The sequence below is a fragment of the Haliotis rufescens genome, unplaced genomic scaffold (assembly GCF_023055435.1).
Source record: "Haliotis rufescens isolate VD_foot unplaced genomic scaffold, xgHalRufe1.0.p SCAF_27, whole genome shotgun sequence".
Classification (NCBI taxonomy): Eukaryota; Metazoa; Mollusca; class Gastropoda; order Lepetellida; family Haliotidae; genus Haliotis; species Haliotis rufescens.
Window position 1 is genome coordinate 3,464,648 of NW_025963968.1, and position 21,459 is coordinate 3,486,106.

The 21,459-nt window shown below is 42.6% G+C and overlaps 2 protein-coding genes across 2 annotated transcripts; one reads left to right on the forward strand and one right to left on the reverse strand.

Annotated features, from left to right (window-relative positions):
- The first annotated feature begins 1,864 nt into the window (after positions 1-1,864).
- Positions 1,865-3,811, forward strand: LOC124139408 (von Willebrand factor C and EGF domain-containing protein-like). The gene is made up of 2 exons (XM_046506446.2): positions 1,865-2,383; positions 3,550-3,811. Exons 1-2 carry the CDS (start codon positions 2,120-2,122, stop codon positions 3,727-3,729), a joined length of 444 nt encoding a protein of 147 aa, XP_046362402.2. The 5' UTR covers positions 1,865-2,119; the 3' UTR covers positions 3,730-3,811.
- A 10,928-nt stretch (positions 3,812-14,739) lies between these two features.
- On the reverse strand, positions 14,740-21,169 carry LOC124139407 (kielin/chordin-like protein). Its single transcript, XM_046506445.2, has 3 exons — positions 20,885-21,169; positions 17,000-17,159; positions 14,740-14,842 (listed from the first exon to the last, which is right to left on the reverse strand). The coding sequence occupies exons 1-3, from the start codon at positions 21,128-21,130 to the stop codon at positions 14,817-14,819; spliced, it is 432 nt and encodes a 143-aa protein (XP_046362401.2). The 5' UTR covers positions 21,131-21,169; the 3' UTR covers positions 14,740-14,816.
- Between the last annotated feature and the right edge of the window lie 290 nt (positions 21,170-21,459).

The window sequence follows — 21,459 nt, forward strand, 5'->3', positions numbered from 1 at the left end:
CCTGAGTTTTTATCTTACTGGTTTTCCGCAAAATATAGTGTAATGGACACTAAAACAATTCCTAAAGATTTTCTAATAAATAATAAAGTAATAAAATATTTCTAAAGAATTTTTACATTAAAATATGTAAACTTACACAATGGGTAGCAGATGTTTCAAATAAATAAAGCATGATTGTTATAATGAAAACTAAGTTCGGATCCCAGGAGGCGCTCACCGCAAGTGAGGCGCACAGATGCATACCAAATATCCGTTTTTGTAATTTGTTAATTTGTTGTTTAACGCCGCACTCAGCAATATTCCAGCTATATGGCGGCGGTCTGTAAATAATCGAGTCTGGACCCGACTCATGAGCATCGATCCACTCAATTGGGAAAGTCAGCGAGCTTGACCACCCGATACCGTTACGACAAGCATCGTCGACTCTTATGACAAGCATGGGTTGCTTAGACCAATTCCAACCCGGATCTTCACGGGTACGTTATTTGTAGCAGTAAAACTGTCGAGGGCATATGTGTGTTCTGTGGCGGTTTTCTTTTGCTGAGAACGAAAGTCGAATCGTTTAGAAGAACCTAAACTTCTTCTGTTGAGTGGGTGGACACAGGATTCACCTGACGTGACCTTCTATTAGGTCTCATCTTTCCTTGATGCAGAGAGGTATCGTATCGGAGGGAAATAAGTCACTGATAATTGGAAGTTGAGAGACATGCTTAATGACTGAGAACAGAGGGTCGGGGTATGGTCGCGAAATACGGTTGTAAATATATTGTTACCTATATCAATACCTTATCCTGTCGTTAAATCAAAGTCACCAACTCACACCTTTATCCTCACTCGCAGTTGAAAGACACAATGAGAATCTTTGGTGCCCGTACCAGCCTCTGCTGTTATCTCTGGGGGCATATGATCTCCCAGTCTCTCTAAGGAAATGTCCCCGTGAAGATCTGGGATAGAATAGGTCTTCAGCAACCCATGCTTGTCGTAAAAGGCGACTATGCTTGTCGTTAAAGGCGACTACGGGATCGGGTGGTCAGGCTCGCTGACTCAGTTGATGCATGTCATGGATCCCGATGGCGTGGATCGATGCTCATTATGTCAATCACTGGATTATTTACAGACCGTCGCCATATAGCTGGAATATTGCGGCGTTAAACAACAAACCAACTTAGGAAACGGACCTCTCGATACTATCATAAGGTTAACGCATCTTCGGTTGAAACACCGACAGCCTCAGGTGGGTGTATGTGAGTGTGTCGGGGATACCGATTCTTAGTTTGATACAATGAACTGTCAGCTTTCAGCTTCTGGTAGTAACGGGGCAGTCGGGTAGCCTAGTGGTTAAAGCGTTCGCTCGTCACGCCGAAAGCCCGGGTTCGAATCCCGACATGGTTACAATGTGTGAAGCCCATTTCCGGTGTCCCCCGCCGTGATATTGCTGGAATAATGCTAAAAGCGGCGTAAAACCAAACTCACCTTACTTTATTTGTATCTTGCTTATAATATTGATCGACTTAATACACTGCATTTTGCACTTACAGAACAATTCTATAAGAATACACAGCAATTATCTCCCTTTTCCAACATATGCAAAGAAAAACAAATTTGGATATCTAATATACAAAATTGTTTACGCTTCGGATATATCATCTATACAAAATTGTCTACGCTTCGGATGTATTATTTATCCAAAGCACATAATATTATAAGCTTGTATATCTGGACTTTTTTTTGCAGTTAGAGTTCAGTGATCAAAGTTAAATGTAACTTCTCTCCACAAATGGTAATCCATCGTGCATCTGTTACCACGTTGTCAACAACATCTGCATCAGCATCATCTTCTCATATCTTCACGTGATCGATGGACATGTCTGTTCTGCCACCTATCTTGACCAACTGTGTCACTTAACACTCATCAGTTAATTGACAACAACCACGAACGCTTGCATAACTTACCAGATCGATCTCGAGGTCAGATGAAGGTTATATCAGTGGCTCTATCAAGTTGCTATCAAGGTTTCGACAAGGATAATTATGGTATGACATTTTGGCCAATAATTGTGTGACGCTATATGTCCCTCCTATAAGTAGGTGTGCGTGACGCGTGGCAGTATTCTGTAATATGTCGTCCACGTCCACCCTCACCTCCGTCGTGTCTGTAGTGGTTGTCCTTACATCCTTCGTAGCAATACACGGGATGCCCAAAGTTACTACATGGGGGCGTTCTTGTTATGAAATAGACTACGACGCAATCCAAATCATTACGAACGGAACGACATGGGAAAGACGTTGTCATACCTGCACCTGCGTCGACGGTGAGATTCTCTGTAACGGCCCCTCCTGTGCTTTAGAGTATAAGCCTGAGTTCGAATACATGTGCACCAAGGTAAGAAATATTTATGTGTTTATGATTTTCGATGTAAGTTTTCCTTAGAAAATGGGGGGCACGGGTGGCCCAGTCGTCTAAGGCGCCGCGATTGGCTGTGCAGAGTTGCGTTCCTTGGGCACGCCAGAAACCTATCATTGTGGGTTCGAATGCCGGTTCGCCCCGATTATGTTTCTAGGTTTGTCAGCACCATACCCGTGCTCGTGGGTTTCACCGAAGTGGTAAATGTCTGAGACCTGCATCACTTTGGGCTTGCCTCCCACATTAAGCTGACACGCCGCGATATAACTGTAATACTGTTAAAAGCGGCGTTAAACACAACTCACTCACTCACTTAGAAAATGGGTTTCATAAAAATGATAGACGTCTATGGGCTTTTCTCCTACATTAGGGTGACACGCTTATATCACTGTTAAGCGGCGTAAAATCAATCACTCACTCACTCCGTACATTTTGATACTCCTCGGAGTGACAGTAGGCTGTTTTGTTTGTTTGTTTGTTTGTGGTCTAACGCCTCACTAAGCAATACTTCAGCTTTTTGGTGGCGGCCTGTAAATAATCGAGCTCTGGACCCACAATCCAATGATTGAAATCATGAGCCTCAATCATCGCCTTCGGGTTACAATGACACGCAATGAACCAAGTCACCGAGACTGACCCTCCGATCAGTTAAGTCACCTCTTTCATACTACCAGCACAGATTGCTGGGGACCTATTCTCACCTGGAATCCCCACGGCGGTAGTATATACATTGAGAAGCATTTAATCCACGCCAAAAATATAATAATATATATCAAACTGGTTATCAAAATGATGTTGACGTTTAATTAAATGTTTGCCTGCAAGGCTGAAGTGAGTGAGTGAGTGAGTGAGTATGGTTTTACGCCGCTTTTAGCAATATTCCCGCAATATCACGGCGAGGGACACCAGAAATGAGCTTCACACATTGTACCCATGTCGGGAATCGAACCCGGGTCTTCGGCATGACGAGCGAACGCTTTAACCACCAGGCTAACCGACCGCCCCTAAGGCTGAAGTGACAGGACAGGAATATTGTTGAACTGATTTGCAATTCAATCGTTACGAAAATTTGATTGTCTCAAAATACGTTTTGTTGCGGGAACACTTTCATGTCACTGTCCTAAATACATCATTCCTCCTTACAGTGGACTGAGGACGGGTGTTGTTGTGAGCACGTGGGGTGTGTGGTGGACGGGGTGGTCATTGATCTGGAAGCGTGGTACACCCGTCCCGACGACTCTTGTACCCAGTGTAGATGCGGAGTCGGATTTCAGCAGTGTAGGTCGACAGAAAACTGTGTCTCGGGACCTATGAACACATACTGACGGAAATGTCATGTTAATAACAAGCCGACTTATTGATTTGTTTGGTTAGTAACCGAAACATTCCGATCTCTGAAGTTTTTTTCGGGAGAATAAAATATTTAAACATAATGCAAGAGTTAGTTGTGGTGTTTCTTGTAATGTACATGCAAATAGCTGTATTCCCATATCGTTCTATTTTAGAATTTTGTATTTTACTTAGGTTTGTCAACTGACTATAGGTCTCCAGTAACCCATGCTTGACTATGCTTGTTGTAAGTGGCGACTAACGGGATCGGTAGTCAGGCTCGCTGACTTGGTTGGTGCATGTCATTGTATTCCAATTGTGTGGATCGATGCTCATGATGTCAATCACTGGATCGTCTGGTCCCGACACGATTATTTACAGACCGCCGTCATATAGCTAGAATATTGCTGAATGCGGCGTTCAACAACAGCAAAACAAACAAACAGCTGACTCGCTTGGAAGAAGTCTGTCAAAATTATACTTCAATTTTCATTTACGGTCGGTGATCCATGCCGCACGAATTCGATACCACACAATCATTCATGTTGTGTATGTTTGTTGTTTTACGCCGCATCCACCATTATCTCTCGCCAGAGAATAGTCAGTCTCAATTATTTGTGGAGATTTCATAGGACGTAAAAGGCAGAAGAGTGGTGCCCTGAACATCAGTTGTGACACGTGGTGTTGGTGAAAATGGTAAGAATGACCTGCTCTACCGGTAGCACCCGCTACTCACACAATTTGCAAAAAGAATATTAGTGTTTGTTTGTTGCCAGGCGCCGCCTCCAGCAATACTACCATACGACGGGCCTGTAAACAATCGAGTCTGGACAAGACAATCCAGTGATCAGTATCATGAGCAATGATCCACGTCGTTTGGGTACGACGCCACACTGTCAAGTATGGAATACTGTAAGGGACATTCTCGCGACCTCGCATTCTCGCAATCTCGACCGTTGGAATCGAGCTAAATATAAATATGCCAAAAACACGAAAATGCGAGATCGCGAGATTTTGCCAAAATCTCGCGATCTCGCATTCGCGTGTTTTTGGTACATTGTATGTTTTGTCAAAAGTCGACAACGCGAGAATGCGACATTTGGACATGATGTTAAATATCGCAATCTCGCAATCTCGACTTGCCAAATTAGGCCACAAAAACATGAAACACATTTCATTTTCTCGCGATCTCGCGTTTTAGACGCTGTCCGTGCGCATGCGTAATAAGGTCAAGGCGCATGCGCACCTTAGTAGTCCTTTGGTCATGCTTCTTTTATGCTTTTCATTCTCCATTTAGCATTTAGCAAAAACTTATGACTTGAGCTTGAAAATGCTATGTTATTTACACACACAAAGTTCTTTGCTGAGTAGGGTAGAGTCCTCTCCCTTTGGTACAGTTGGCCAAATCTCGCGTTCTCGCGATCTCGCATTCTCGTGTTTTAGGCATATTGAGCTCGTTTTCAAAGGTCGAGATCGCGAGATTGCGAGATTGCGAGAATGTCCCTACAGTATTCCATAGTCAACCAAGTCACTTAACATGACCTCCGATGCATTTAAGTAAAACGCTCACGTTTTGTGTCTCCTGCCCTGTTAATGCTGGAAACATGTTCCAAAGGGCGTACAACCATACTCGCTTACACTAAGCAACAATAGAGGTTTCAACAATTTTGTACACGAGGATGTGGTGATCAGTTGCCAATTACCATTGGCGATCAGCTACCTCATACGTGCATGATATTTGTCGAATTCCTTCACCGCAGAAGGGGGCACGCCGCAATTCGCTGTGCAGAGTTGCGTCCCTTTGGACACGCCTGCAGCCAATGATTGTGGGTTCGAACCCCGGTTCGCCCCGATTATGTTTCTAGGTTTGTCATCACCATACCCGTGCTCGAGGGTTTCACCGAAGTGCATCACTTCGGGCTTTCCTCCCACAATATGCTGACACGCTGTGGTATAAGTGGGGTACTGTTAAAAGTGGCGTTTAACACAACTCACACACACAAACTGCAGAATGTTGTCTATTGCCGCATGCTAACAGATAACGATCGTTCGTAATGTGCATTTCTTCATTTTTAACCGAGAATAGACGATGTATACTTGCAAGTTCTGCCGTCACAAAACACTGCTGTGACTACTGCATGCATAACCTCAAGAGTATATGCTAAAACATCAGCTATCAACTTTTGATCGAGATATTTCTATCATACCATGATACCACAACCTGATTACCTCTAATATGTATGAAATTGATATGAAATACCCTAATATGTTAATAAAGTAACAGTATATATTTCATACATACATGAAAAGTTAAAGGTATTTTTAAGAAAAAGTTGCTTAAATGTTTTGTAACTGGCATTGGTTTATTTGTTCACGTGTCTAGAGGTAGAGCGTCCGCCCGGAGAGCGGAAGGTCCGGGGTTCGATCCCCGGCCGCGTCATACCAAAAGACGTTAAAAGATGGTACTTGTTCTTACCCTGTCTGGCGCTCGGCATTTAGGGGTTAAAATAAGGACTGGTCGGCTCGGAGTCAGTATGCTGTGTCTGAGTGAGATATTCATGATAAACTGCGGCATGGTATCTCAGTGTGCTAGCACTATAAATCGGCATCAGTCCGGACTATAGTACAAGCAGCCACACACACGTACATGCACGTCGCTATATAAGTGCAAATAATCTTGGACGCGACGTTAAACCCCATTTCACCTCACCTTATGTAGAACTAGTGCTATCGAAACATTTCAGACACCTACAGTGGTTTCCACATGACCACTGGGTGGTGTCGATATCGGAACGGCGTATTGTACCGCCGGTTCTGTCAGTTGTGATTTGTTTCATCACGACACCAAGACTCGATACACAGGTGTGTTATTCCACGTCATGCTGTTGCACAAGTCGGACAGGTCACAGTGACACTGGTTCGAGGAGGCAAGGGTGAACTGTACTCTTGTTACAAACACTGTAATAGTTCAACACAGTGTTAAACTTGAAGCAATCCAAGGCCAAAACACTTCTGCTTTTCTTCTCTTGTCTGCTCCAGAGTGAGAGCTTTTCTTCCCTGACTTTGATACACGCTAAGGGCGGGTCGTTAAAAGTACACTTCAAGTGTAGTTATAATTAATGACATTTTCCATTTAATTACGCAATCGCATCGATTCTAAAATATACACACTGCGATAATCAATATAAACGTCAATGCAAGAGAATTAAGGGCAAAATATGTGTGAAAATTATATGAATGGACCACTGAAAATCAGTGATGACACCAAGTGTTCGCGAAAAGGGTAAGCATGTCCTGCCCTACCGTTAGCACCAGCCATAATGATTCAAATATTTTTTTAATATAAAAACTGTATTTTTAACTTGACGCCGCACATCAGAACTCCTGACATGCAACGGCGGCCTGTTAACAACACAGAAAATCAAATGATCTTCGATCCGAAAATACAGCGACTCGGCAGTGAATTTACTGATTTTGCTGAAACTAATAAAAACGATATGTTCATTTTGTGTGTACAAATTTAAGAAATATATATTTTAAAATCTCGGCCCAAGCAGTTTTTTTCCTTTCCAATGATACGTCATTAACGTGTAAAAATAAATTATATGTCAAAACGTACTTAAACAAACTGTAGTGGTTGTGAGAGAGTAGAGCACACCGTATTGTGTTGTCTGAACCACTGCATGCTGATAGGCTTCATGAAGTGAAAACATATCTGACAATATCTTGTTCACAATGCAATGTTTGAAGACACAAAACCAAAGAAACAGACATCTATAGTTCACAAACAGAGAACTCAGTATTAAACACAAACAAACACTGGTTAAGGCACTTCAACGGATAATCACACAATGGCTTGTTTATTATATTTTGTTTAAATTGGGTACATGTTTTCATTTTGTCAAGAAATGTGACTGCTTATTGAATGAACAATATATCATTGTCTTTTCCTTGACAAGACGACAGTGAGCTCTTACACGATGTCCTGGGGATGCCCAGAGAGTATCAATGTCCGTTTTCAGAGTACAACTTTGAGAATATGGGTGTGCAGGTTAGAAGAGACTATCAGTTATTTTCAATGCTTGAAAGCCTAATGTTGGAGACAAGTCTATCCCGCGACCAGGATCCTGTTATGACTAAGGCCCGCAACTCTGTACAAGGAAGTGATACCCTCGGGTAGCCAGACTTATGTCTCCTCGTACCTGGCACACTTGGTTATGATATTCTCCACGTGATATTGGGCGGTGGGATAGCCTAGTGGTTAAAGTGTTCGCGCATCATATTGAAGACCCGTGTTCGATTCCACATGGGTGCAATATGTGAAGCCCATTTTTATGTCGCCCGCCTTGAGTTTCCTAGAATATATCTAAAAGCGGCGTAAAAGCATACTCAGGTACTCACTGCATTGAATACACGGCATAGTCATTTGGCAATAATGAATAATATATAATGATCAATGGTAGTGTCAGATAAAGGAATATGACCATTCAAATTGTTCACAAGAAGAAGAATGCACACACACACACACACACACGCACGCACGCACGCACGCACGCACGCACGCACGCACGCACGCACACACACACACACACACACACACAATTATTGGCTTCAAGTCAATCATTTATTGTTACCTTGATTGTTTTGTTTGTTTGTCTGACTGTTTGTTGTTTTACACCGCACTCAGCAATATTCCAGGTATATGACAGCGGTCTGTAAGGAATCAAATCTGGACCAGGCAATCCTGTGATTGATAACATGAGCATCGATCTACCTAACTGGGATACGATGACATGCATCAACAAGCCAGAGAGTCTGAACACCCGATCCCGTTAGTTGCTTCTCACGACAAGCAATCGCCTCTAACAAGATGGCTGACTGAAGACCGATTCTAATGGGGGAGGAATTGTTACCTAATACAGTGTTCCTAAACTAAGTTCTGTTATTGCGACTAAATGCCCGAATGGCAACAAGAGCTTTGCTATACATTCTGATCAGCGGGTCACTGTACGTGTCCACTAGGAACTTATCGTTGGTAAACCTTTCCGCCATTGCGTCATCCTGCAGCTCTCTGTAATGGTGAACATACGCGATTTCAGGAGGAATCTCTATCACGCTGAAGTTTGCAACGTCGGGCCAGGGTCGACTCACGTGGTGTATCCCCATCTCAAATACCTTATATGGATCAACCATCACTTTATTCCTTCCCATATTTGGAAATCGTTCATGTCTCTCCGTAGCACGTAACACTGTCATGCATCGGTTGTCATGGTTACAAGCTGGTAAATTATTAATTTGGAAATATGCGTTTCTAAATGAGAGCCCACATATATTTGGTTTAAACATGGTCGTCAAATCATGCCAAGATCTCGCGGAAATGTCACGTGGTACGAGAAACTCGTCTAGATCGTTAAACATGAGATATTTAACCGCCGACATATGTCGGTATAGGCAATCCGTAAGAGCCACGCTCTGTCCAAGATACCATATTGCCTTCCATGGAACTGGGAGATCCCACGGAATGACGGAAGCCAGCCCAACAGACTGGTAGTACTTCAGTGCTAATTGCACATCCGGCGTAATACCAAAATCATAAAAAACAAAATGGCGCGCGCCAAGAAGACGACTCAGCTCAACAAACTGTACAATAGAAAATCTGGTTAACCTTCCATATAAAGGCGGGACACAAACAGCAAAATCAGTCTGCTCTTCCGGTTGCGACCTTTTTGTTGTGAGAATGGACATCTCAACACTATTGACAGTGTCCTTCCGAGACAAGCCGACGTAGACAAAACATGGTTGTCTCCCTTGAATCTCCGGCAGAGGGCAGGACAAAATCCATCCCCCAAACGCACGAAGATGGTTCTCACACAGCTCATATCGCTCAGCCTCAACGGAAATCAGCTCGTGAATCTTGCTACCATCATCCGTCATCACTGGAACCTTGTAGTGGCAATATAGACTCGTATAGGCCATATTTTTGTTGATAATTCCTATGATACGAACACGTGGCGTCTCAGGTCTATAGTCTGCATAGGCTGAGAACAGGAAGATCAGAGATGTAAGTTTAGCGTGAACATATTGGAGATTAACGGCGTACCGTGGATCCTGCACGCAGTGTTCAGTCAGAGGGTCAGACACCGTCCTCTTTGGTATACGCGGTGTCTTCAGTTGTCTCACAGGTTCCTGCTTTTTGAAAATGGTATTCTCTCGTTGACTTTCTTCTGATGTAGTTTTAGTATCTTGGGAATTCTTCAAAAAACTGTAGAACATGATTGAACATACAAAATATGTCACCACACCGATAGCGATGTATCTCTGCAACTTCGCCACCCTCATGCTGAAGGGTTATGTTCAATGACAGTTGGTTTTCGCCTCAGTCAATATTCCTCATTTTCTCACAGACCTGACCTTGTGTCAAGTATTTATACCTCCATCTGCTTACTGTTTCCAAATGTTGCAGCATTACACCGCTGAGTTAGGTCGTTCTCTGGGTTCTCTGGCTCTTTCAAGAAGCACGCAATGACACCAAGTAGCATAAAATGGTCGTCCTTGTCCCAGACTATCGGGTCATGCATATGTGCACCAGCTGTTACTATCATTCTAGAAATTAATTCCACATAAATAGTTCTTGAAATTCTTATAGTACCCACCTTAACAACACACGTTGAAGCTTTATTCTAGATAACCGTTATATTCCTTCTCCGTGAGTTCTTTGTCTTACTCAGCTGCTTGTCGTCAGTCCGGTGGCTCCCCGGATGCTCACTTGTCTATGAAGATAACGATGATGAGGATGGGTGTAGATGCACTGGGTGGATTGTACTGTTAAGCTACATGCAAGGACGTTTCACCACCACAGTCACGAGAAATGTGACAATCCAGTTGCTTCTTAGAAGTGGATCCAAAGCTTTACTCTTCTGTCAATATCTGTCTAACATCTGTCCACTCAGACACACTCATACCCTTTACATACACCAGGGTTTTACATACACCAGGTTGTGATGATATCACACGAAGACTAGCGTCTGACAGACTTCACATGAAGACTTGCTTCTGGCAGATATCACATGAAGACTTGCTTCTGACAGACATCACATAAAGACTTGCTTCTGGCAGACATCACTCGAAGACTTGCTTCTGGCAGACATCACATGAAGACTTGCTTCTGGCAGACATCACATGAAGACTTGCTTCTGGCAGACATCACTCGAAGACTTGCTTCTGGCAGACATCACTCGAAGACTTGCTTCTGGCAGACATCACTCGAAGACTTGCTTCTGGCAGACATCACATGAAGACTTGCTTCTGGCAGACATCACATGAAGACTTGCTTCTGGCAGACATCACTCGAAGACTTGCTTCTGGCAGACATCACTCGAAGACTTGCTTCTGGCAGACATCACTCGAAGACTTGCTTCTGGCAGACATCACTCGAAGACTACAGTCGGAATAAAACAACATGAAGACAAGCTTCTGCTAGACATCACGCGAAGACTAGATTCGGAAAAGTACCACATGAAGACACCACATCTCACACAAAACATGGAGACTAAAGGCAGACAAACATCATATGATCCTGCAGTAATCCTCAATTGTCCAACATAAATGTCTCACGTGACACTGAAACGTCGAACACGACCTATACCCTGCACTCTGTACATCGAAAGCTTCATCGACTGTTGGTTTTATTAAATGTAATTATAAACACAACTATTGATTTTCCGTAAGGTTAGACACTGACACGCATATCGACCTAGGTTGAGGAGGCAGGTATTGAACAACATGATACAACGGCGTCACAGGTGCCCGCTAGGTGGGACACCACGCCCACATCGTAGCTCGGATCGAACAGAAATTGACAGCGGCCTGAAATGAATATGTTTATGAGGCAACACCTGTATTGCAAAATGGAAAGAAGAATATCAGACGAGGACTTATTATGTACATAGCAATACGTTTATTGAGTGCATATATAATTTATCCTCACTCGCATATGTCAACCGTTTATAAAGGACATTGGCAATTTCAATGCCCTGTTTATCTGTGCCATATGGTCACCAATAACAAATATATATAAGCAGCATACAGGAATTTTCTGATTGATTTGGACAGTTCGTGTGACATCGCGGCCCTCATTGATCACAATAATCAATACACGATGTACAGAAACTACGCATAAATCGATGAGTGATAACGTACATCTGTTATAACGAATATAACTTTTACATGGTTACATTAGATTGCCCACTGTATGAACATGTTAAAGATGAATTAATTTTCCACTTTACTGCAATGATTCAAAATTTCGCTGAGCGCCAGGATGCAGAAACAGTTGTTTTTTTTGGTCAAGACCATCGTCTGTGGCTGTTAAAGCCTGTCATGTCATTTTAAAACGTAGAAAATCCGTATTTTATAGTACTAACTAAATGTTATTTTATATATGTATAAGTATGTTAATAATTGTATGTACAACTTTTATAGTCTCTCATAACTCAGAAAAGAGTGACTCACAACATGATTTTATTGCTGTGTTTATGTATGTTTATGTAATGAGGTAAGACTGAAATAAATCATGTGTCCATCTGACGCGGGGTTGTAGATAAAATGACTTAGTACATAACGGTAAGGGGCTACGGTGGCCCAGATTCGCTGTGCAGAGTTGCATCCCTTGGGCACGTCAGAAACCTATGATTGTGGGTTCGAATCCCGGTTCGCCTCGATTGTGTTTCTAGGTTTGTCAGCACCATACCCGTGCTCGGGGGTTTCACCGAAGTGGTAAACGTCTGAGACCTGCATCACTTCTGGCTTTCCTCCCACATTAAGCTGGCACGCCGCGATATAACTGGAATACTGTTAAAAGCGGCGTTAAACCCAACTCACTCACTCACTCATAACGGTAAGAGGCGTGGTCAGGCTCGCTGACTTGGTTGATGCATGTCGATGCGTGGATCGATGCTCATGATGTCAATCACTGGATAGTCTGGTCCAGACTCGATTATTTACAGAGCGCCGTCATATAGCTGGAAAATGTTGAGTGGAGCTTTAAACAACAAACAAACATAGCTGTTCTTTGTCATGTCCTGTCATCTAGACCAACCAATCACCAATAAACAGAACAATGCGCGGCCATTTTATGAAAAGGATTTGTCGAGATTTATTTTCGGAATAAATAACACTGCCTAGAAACATGCAAATGGCAATTTTGCCCCAGTTTTGAATGGTATAAAATGTGCATATGAAAGCAGAGTTTAACAGATGCAAAATAGCTGTCATTCCCGGTTAGTTACTATATGATATATAACAAAGAGCAACAAAACCCTTTCTGTAATCAGAAAACATAACACAAACGTTAACGAAAACGTTAAAGGTAGTATGTAGATCATTGAACCTGACTACACGGTATAGAAATTGGATATATGTTATTGGAAAATGTTTGTTGCCTGATATTCGACAAACGGTGCGTCAAAACGCAAAAAGTCTTAAACGGCATTGTTTTGACACTTGTTCACAAATGGTATGGTGGAAAACAGTCAAGCAAAATGCATGTGCAAGTTATGGCATTCGTAACTTGTGGTAGTGGCTATAAAAAGGCAAGCATAAGCCAATAATTTGGCATTCAATTGTCAACATTTTTCAAGTTCGAAGATGCCGAGACGTAGCGCTGCCGATCGGAACATCGCCACAGGACGTATCCAAAGAAGGGAAACGCAGTCTTCTGTTGCACCCCACTTCAACGTCCACCACAGCACCATTTCCCGCCTTTGGGACCGATACACACAGTTCAATTCCATTGCAGACCGTCTGAGAACCGGCCGACCAAGAGTTACCACCCATGCACAGGATCGCTACATTCGATTGTTCCACCTACTTCATCGAAATGCCACAGCTACGGAGACTGCAGGACGCATCCCTGGTTTGAGGAGGAATTCGGGCCAGACTGTCAGGAACCATCTTCGCGAGGCTGGAATCCGACCCAGAAGACAAGTTATCGTCCCTGTTATGCAACAGATCCATCGACAGCGACGCTTACGTTGGTGCCATACCTTACAACCTTTGAATTTGAGAAACTGGAGACGAGTCTGGTTTAGGGATGAATCACGATTTCTTATTCACCAGCGAGATGGAAGACAAGGTGTTTATCGTCGAGATCTGGCCACGAGACCTGACTTGGTTGTGGTTAAGGGAAATTTGACAGCAAGTCGCTACATGAATCAAATTCTTCAGCCTCACCTTCTTCCTATCATTGACCGCCAGAGGGAGCTGTTTCAACAGGAAACACTCCAACGCTCCACCGCACACAGCTTGTTTCACGATAGACTACCTTCATAATACCAACATCAACGGCTTGTCCTGGTCGTCGAGATCTCCAGATCTCAACCCAATCGAACACCTCTGGGATGAACTCGATCGACGTGTACGTCAACGTCAGAACAGGTCGCAGACACTCCCACAACTGGCCAACGCGTTACAAGCAGAATTGCGCAGAATTTCGCAGGACAGAATTCGTACACTTATCCAGTCAGTGCCGAGGAGATGCAGAGCCGTGATTGCTGCCCGGGGCGATCACACGAGATACTGAGTTAAGCGCCACCTTGTGACCTTATGTGACATGACAATGAAATGTGACTATCGAGCTCCAAACTTTCATATGTGTATCAATGATAGTAAATTAAATATATCGACTTTATTAGGTGCAATAAATTTATTAAAAATCTACCTTTGCTTTCCTTTTTTTTGGAGAGTGTATTTTCGTATTGCATCAGTTTAAATGTCTCGGCCCAAACATTTCTTTTGTTGTTGACTCAGAGTTCTTGATAAATGCTACTGAGTTTATGATGAGCCTCAGGGACTTCAGTCAGTCAGCAGAACATCAACTTAGTTTAAGTAAATATAAAACGCCAAGAACATACACGGTCTCGATTATCGAAAACAAACACGCACATGCCTGCTACATAATATGGTGTACTCAGATTACAGATGAGCAAAAACATAATAACAAATAAGTATTTTTTATCAGACCTTAAACACATTTATTTTCTGAGAACAAATACTACAGGATATTGCACTTCTTTTCAATTGGTGTTTAATCCAAACCAGCGCTTGGGATGGCTGAAATAAACAATACAGGAAATATAAACGAATACGACATTAAATGGAATGAAATATACTAGAATATAACATGTCATATTAGTAAATATATAATTTAAATAATGACATGTAATATTTTTTTTAAAATGACATGTAAGTTTTTAAATTAAATTAGTTGCATGACATGAACAATAATGAAATATTCAATGTATTTGACATTAAATATATAGTGATATTTACACTGTATATGACATGTAAAATATTGAAATATACAATGAATATGACATGAAAGATAATGTTTTACAAATGTCCGTGTTTATGACACGTAATATAATAAAATATACAATGTTTATGACTTAATATACAAAGTACTTGACATGTAATACAACGAAATATACCAACAATCGGGTATCCTACAGACGAAAAAAGTACCTATTTCAGAAGGTTTCAACAAATTAAGAATCATTTGTAATTGGGATCTCTCCGCTACACAATGTTCAGCAGTGGAATTTAGATCAATTACAATTATTCTATTCGGACAAATACAACCAGAATGGCTGATGCGAAAACAATGTGTGCAGCCCGTAAAAAAACAACTCTCTGTTCAAGTTCAAGAGTGAGTGAGTGAGTGAGTGAGTGAGTGAGTGAGTGAGCGAGTGAGTGAGTTTTAACGCTGCTTGTTACAGTATTCCATTTATATCACGGCGTGTCAGCTTAATGTGGGAGAACAGCCCGAAGTGATGCAGGTCTCAGACGTGAAACCCACGAGCACGTGAATGCTGCTGACACACCTGGAAACATAATCGTGTCGTAAACAGACATGCCGACCCATCCTGTCGTAAATGTAGAATAAACTTAAAAAAACATTCATTATCGTCACTGATATCACCACTAAAATATCCCTTCAAAGTACTTGTAGATATGAGAAGGGATGTTCTGGCATTCGAAGACACGCTCAAGACGCAAGTTTCCTTCACCACGTTCTTTGGGGTTTCCTCAAACATGAAGTAATGTTCACAGCAGCGTCATAAAAACTCATTCACTCACTCGTTATGTTTCTTTCGTAATCCTAAATAATCTTCAAAGAATCATCATTCTGCAGAATGTGGGGCACGGGTGACCCATTGTCAGAGGCGCCGCATTTCGCTATGCAGAGTAGCGTCCCTTATTTGTGCCTGAATCCGCTTATCTTGGGTTTGAATCCAAGATACGCCCTGATCATGATTATTGGTTAGTCAGCAGTGTACCCGCGCTCGTGGGTTACAAAAAAATGGTAAACGACCTGATACGGTATTTCTTCCCAAAATACAGTTGACGCGAAGTGATGTACCTTAACTAATGTTCTACCCTCCCGCCTCCGTGGTCTAGTGGTAGAGCGTCCGCCCGGAGAGCGGAAAGTGCGGGGTTCGATCTCCGGCCGTGTCATACCAAAATACGTTAAAAGTTGGTACTTGTTGTTACCCTGTCTGGCGCTCGGCATTAAGGGGCTTAAACAAGGACTGGTCGGCTCGGAGTCAGTACACTGTGTCTGAGTGGGGTATTCATGTTAAACTGCGGCATGGTATCTCAGTGGGCTAGCACTATAAATCGGTATCAGTCCGAACTAGTACAAGCAGCACACTTGCATGCACGTCGCCATATAATAGCAATAATCTTGGATGCGACGTTAAACCCAATTTCACCATAACTAATGTTCTACTACACACACTCATTTAAAAAGACCGCCTCCGTGGTCTTGTGGTAGAGCGTCCGCCCGGAGAGCGGAAGGTCCGGGGTTCGATCCCGGGCCGCGTCATACAAAAAGACGTTAAAAGATTGTACTTGTTGTTACCCTGTCTGGCGCTCGGCATTAAGGGGCTAAAACAAGGACTGGTCGGCTCGGAGTCAGTATACTGTGTCTGAGTGGGGTATTCATGTTAAACTGCGGCATGGTATCTCAGTGAGCTAGCACTATAAATCGGCATCAGTCCGGACTAGTACAAGCAGCCACACACACACATACACGTGCATGCACGTCGCTATATAAGTGCAATAATCTTGGACGCGACGTTAAACCCAATTTCACCTCACCTCACCTCATTTAAAAATATGTTTTATTTTATCCACTTATCTTCATGTACTCCCCGCGCCCTTCAAATAACCCGTAAACAAAGCAATACAGAGAGACATTTGACTTACTGGCAACACAGTTCTCATCCGACCGACAGGACCTCTGCCCAAGACCACATTGGCACTCCAAACAGGGGTCAGCACTTGTCTTGTACCAGGCGTTCATGTCGATGGGTACTCCGTCCACCATACACCCCACGTGATCACAGCAACAATTGTCCGGACTCCACTGTAAGGAATAAATGGGCTTATTGATTAACTGGTTCCACTGTTAGAACGCGCAGCTAAACTACCGAGCAAACAGTATACACTTTAAGGGCTCAGTCACACATTCAGGATTTTTACTGCCGTCCTTGAGAGGACCATTCCCGATTAAAATTTGTCAAAAGTCTGATCAAGATCCTGTGATTCGTGGCGGGAAATTTCGTTTCCAGGCGAATTCCTCCCTACTCTCCCGTTCTCAATCCGAATCTGGACTCAATCGACAAGAAACGACAATAAACAGTTCATGCCGGTTCATCACGACAGCGTCCCGATCCACACGACACCGTCCAGACAACACAGGACATTGTTACGATTTTGATCCGATACTGCAGAATCTGTCTCGATGTAGCATGATGGTAATCCGACTAGACAAAATCGGCTGAGTTTCCCAAATGTTACGGGACGCACCATAATTTCGAGAGTGCTTGGCCGACCTCTCTGGACCTATCCCGATCCGTAGGAGTGAGTGAGTGAGTGAGTGAGTGAGTTGGGTTTAACGCCGCTTTGAACATTATTATCACGGCGTGCCCGAAGTGATGTAGGTCTCAGACGTTTACCACTTCTGTGAAACCCACGAGCACGGTGGTGCTGACAACCCTAGAAACATAATCGGGGCAAACCGGGATTCGAACCCACAATCATAGGTTTCTGGCGTGCCCAAGGGACGCAACTCTGCACAGCGAATCGCAGCGCCTTAAACGACTGGGCCACCCGTGCCCCCCGATCCGTACGACTGACAATGATAGGACATTCCAGGTCATTGAGGATAGTAATCCGACTTTTTCACTTTCCGTGTCTTTGCGCTGTTTGATCTCAAACGGGAGCCAAAATCGGCACTGTGTGAACCTGGCCTTACCAAAAATTATCAGTGTTACAAGGCTGAAAATAGTCACCGACACACTGCAAACGTAAAGTCCAAAACATAACTACGATACTTGTATGAAATACATCACCATCGAATAACATTTTTTTGTTTGTTTCATTTTTCACCACCATCAAACATTGTTGTATACTTTCTTTTGCCCGGCAGTGTAGACAGGGGCCCAGTCCAACCTACTGAACAATTTGAAACGTCAGAAACTGGAACAAAACAAGTTTGGAAACGGGTGGTGGGGTGAATTGGGCTTTAACGTCGCATCCAAGATTATTGCACTTATATACCGACGTACATGCACGTGTGTGTGTGGCTGCTTGTACTATAGTCCAGACTAATGCTGATTTATAGTGCTGCCATGACGCGGTTTAACATGAATACCCCACTAAGACACAGTATACAGACTCCGGGTCGACCAGTCCTTTTTTTAGCCTTAATGCTGAGCGCCAGACAGGGTAACAACAAGTACCACCTTTTAACGTCTTTTGGTATGACGCGGCCGGGGATCGAACCCCGGACCTTCCGCTATCCGGGCGGACGTTTAACCACTAGACCACGGAGGCTGTCGTTGGGAAACAGGTGTAGTTAGGACATGAATTACATGCAATGCTGTCCACAGCTTCGTGTGAAGCGTATTGCTCCACTTTCACATAGCAATGTACGCCCAAACATGGAATGTTATTCACCTCTAATCTTCTTTTTACACTTATGACATTATCATTTCCTTATTTTCGTTCATTGCTTGTCATATCAGAAGGTAATGGCAGCCTTCAATTATCCCTACGTGAAAAACATAATATATAAAATTGAACGATACATTAACGGACGAGTCAGGATGGGGGACCTTTTCGGCCAACTGAAAATGTCAAATTTATCAGAGACTGTTCACCAGAAGAAATGAGAGATGTTCATATTGATGACAACTGACGATATCTTTTTGCCAGTTTTGAACTTCTGACACAGTGAATGACACAACAATGGGTAAACTGAGAGTAAAAAGACGATTCTGTTTACTTCAAGATAAAAGCATATTTACAATAAAATCGTTTCCATACTTTTTAGCCTTACCAATACTTTTCAGTGTAAGTGTAGAAATCAACAAGTCTCATTTATATGAACTCATCTGTTAACCTTCATTTATAAATGTACGCAGATCCTCCAGGCCAAAGGGAGATAATCATACATTGTCCTTTATAAACCATCCGTCGTTACTCTTTCCCGAACGACTTGTATAATAAAATGTGGACAGTTCCAAACCCCAAACCCATACCTCAACAAAAGCAACGCCATGCATTAACAATGACCTTACAAGTGCTGTAAGATCATTCTAATGAAGCGTATTCTATGTAAAGATTATTCCGAGTTGTCATGACGGTGTCTGTCAAACGTATCATGCCCTACACAGACCCCAGTTCTACCACATTGACTTCGAATCCGTAAATGCAATATGTGATATATGGTTTTCCTACACTCCCTACATCAAATGCAAATACCTGTGACGAACAGTAACGAACACTCCATCCGTGCGTTCGCGAACACCTGGTGTCATCACTGATTTTCAGTGGTCCATTCATATAATTTCCACAGCTTACATATCTAGGTATTAAATTCTTTCCCGATGAAAGTTTGTACCTCAAGAGTGACAGAGAGTATCAAGTAGGTAGATATCGTTACCTTTTGTAGAATAGTTTTAGGTCGTTTGGAAGAGAACTTGATTATTTGATAAAATAGTCATACATGATGGAATGATAACATGAATTTATGTTTACTCGCAAAGCATATTCAAAATAATCAATTGTCGCTTACAATACGTCGGCCATATTCACGTGTCACTGTTATTTCATCAATATCGTATCCTTGATATCATCACACACAAATGGGCGTCAGATGGGCGTTTATAGGTTAATGTGCAGCTACTCATGGGTGTGCAACAGACTGGCGTGGCGTGCTTCACTATATGCTGTTGTATTGATCTGTTAAGTCACGTATGAAATCGACAAGTGTAACAGAGGCCATGTGTCAAATTATGGCAGTTAACCGTACAGGCAGTTTGTAACAGCAGGGGTTCTTTGGCGTACATTCTACACAGTGGAATAACGGTAGTTTACATCTAAATTTAGTATTTGTTCTTCTCGTTCGTTTTTCTCAAACGTGAAGATAGGGGTGATGACATTTTACATCACTGTCCTATATGACAACTTAAAAAAATCATTCCTTGATCCATGGGGCTTTTGTTACAAAACGTGGTGACCATAGATACAGTTACATATCAGAGGTTCCTGACAATTTGTCAAAAATGAAAGCAGATGTAGTTTACGGAGAAGACAATATGTGAAATGTTGGACTTCCTCGTTGGTAAATCAGTGTAAAAGTTTGGGATAGGACATTAAAGCAAGTAGATAAATAGACACCAAGTGTGCTTCCCTTCTTGTTCTATTTTATTTATGCATTCGGAATTTCTTTTCGAATTGGCAAAATCAAAACAAGAAGATTGATAAAGCTTAAGGAATATCGATGGTCTGATATCGTTCAATAATGGTAACATGGCCAATTCCTTTCCACTGATATACACACCTGAACTAGACACGAAGGAGACCAGTGGGACGACCTCGTCTGATTCATAGTCAGATCTCCGTATAAATATACAGAGTGACAAAACACTCTCCACAAGGCTGTATGGCAAGAGGGATGTCTTCAACTTTCCGTTAGTTAACTTTCCCTTTATGTTGAGCAATATTCCCGCAGCTCTACCCTTTGCTGTCTACATTTCTCAACTTATATCACAATATATACACAACGCTGAGAATACTGCTCACCTTAGTACACATGTACTCGAACTCCGGCTTATACTTGTTCGCACAAGAAGGACCGTCGCAGGCAATGACTCCGTCGATGCAGGCGCAAGTATGACAACGTCTGGTCCATGTCGTCCCGTTTGCGATGACGCTAATTGCGTCAAAATCAATTTCATAACATGGGTCCCCTAATGAAGGAACGGCTGCTGAGGCTGTGATGAGAACCAACACAGACAAGGCGGAAGTGAGGGTGATCGTGGCCGCCATGTTGACACACGGAGCTGGAGCTTCAGAATAACTACAATAGTTATATCTCCTTATATAATAAACTTTTTTTTATAGTCATGGTGTAAGCTGAATTTAAAGACCGCTCATTGATCTGACCTTATACTAAGGTTTGATATTTACTGTAAGTGTTCGCGTGTGATGTCAATTAACTGGCTACAGCGGGATGCAAGGTGTTAGCAAGTAGGAAAGGAATTTGGTTACCCCTATTCAAGATTCTATGTTGTAGATCATGTCACAAAACGGACGGACGTCGTGCATTTAGCCAGCGCAGTTTAAATGTGTAGTGATAACAAATTGTGTACCATTTA

What these genes read in the sequence shown, in the direction of transcription:
- LOC124139408 (XM_046506446.2), top strand. Translation starts at nt 2,120, where the DNA reads ATGTCGTCCACGTCCACCCTCACCTCCGTCGTGTCTGTAGTGGTTGTC. An exon ending in TCGAATACATGTGCACCAAG is followed by an intron (nt 2,384 to 3,549) that starts GTAAGAAATATT and finishes TCCTCCTTACAG; the next exon opens with TGGACTGAGGACGGGTGTTG.
- LOC124139407 (XM_046506445.2), bottom strand. Translation starts at nt 21,130, where the DNA reads ATGGCGGCCACGATCACCCTCACTTCCGCCTTGTCTGTGTTGGTTCTC. An exon ending in TCGAGTACATGTGTACTAAG is followed by an intron (nt 17,160 to 20,884) that starts GTGAGCAGTATT and finishes TATTCCTTACAG; the next exon opens with TGGAGTCCGGACAATTGTTG. An exon ending in GGATGAGAACTGTGTTGCCA is followed by an intron (nt 14,843 to 16,999) that starts GTAAGTCAAATG and finishes TGTTTATTTCAG; the next exon opens with CCATCCCAAGCGCTGGTTTG.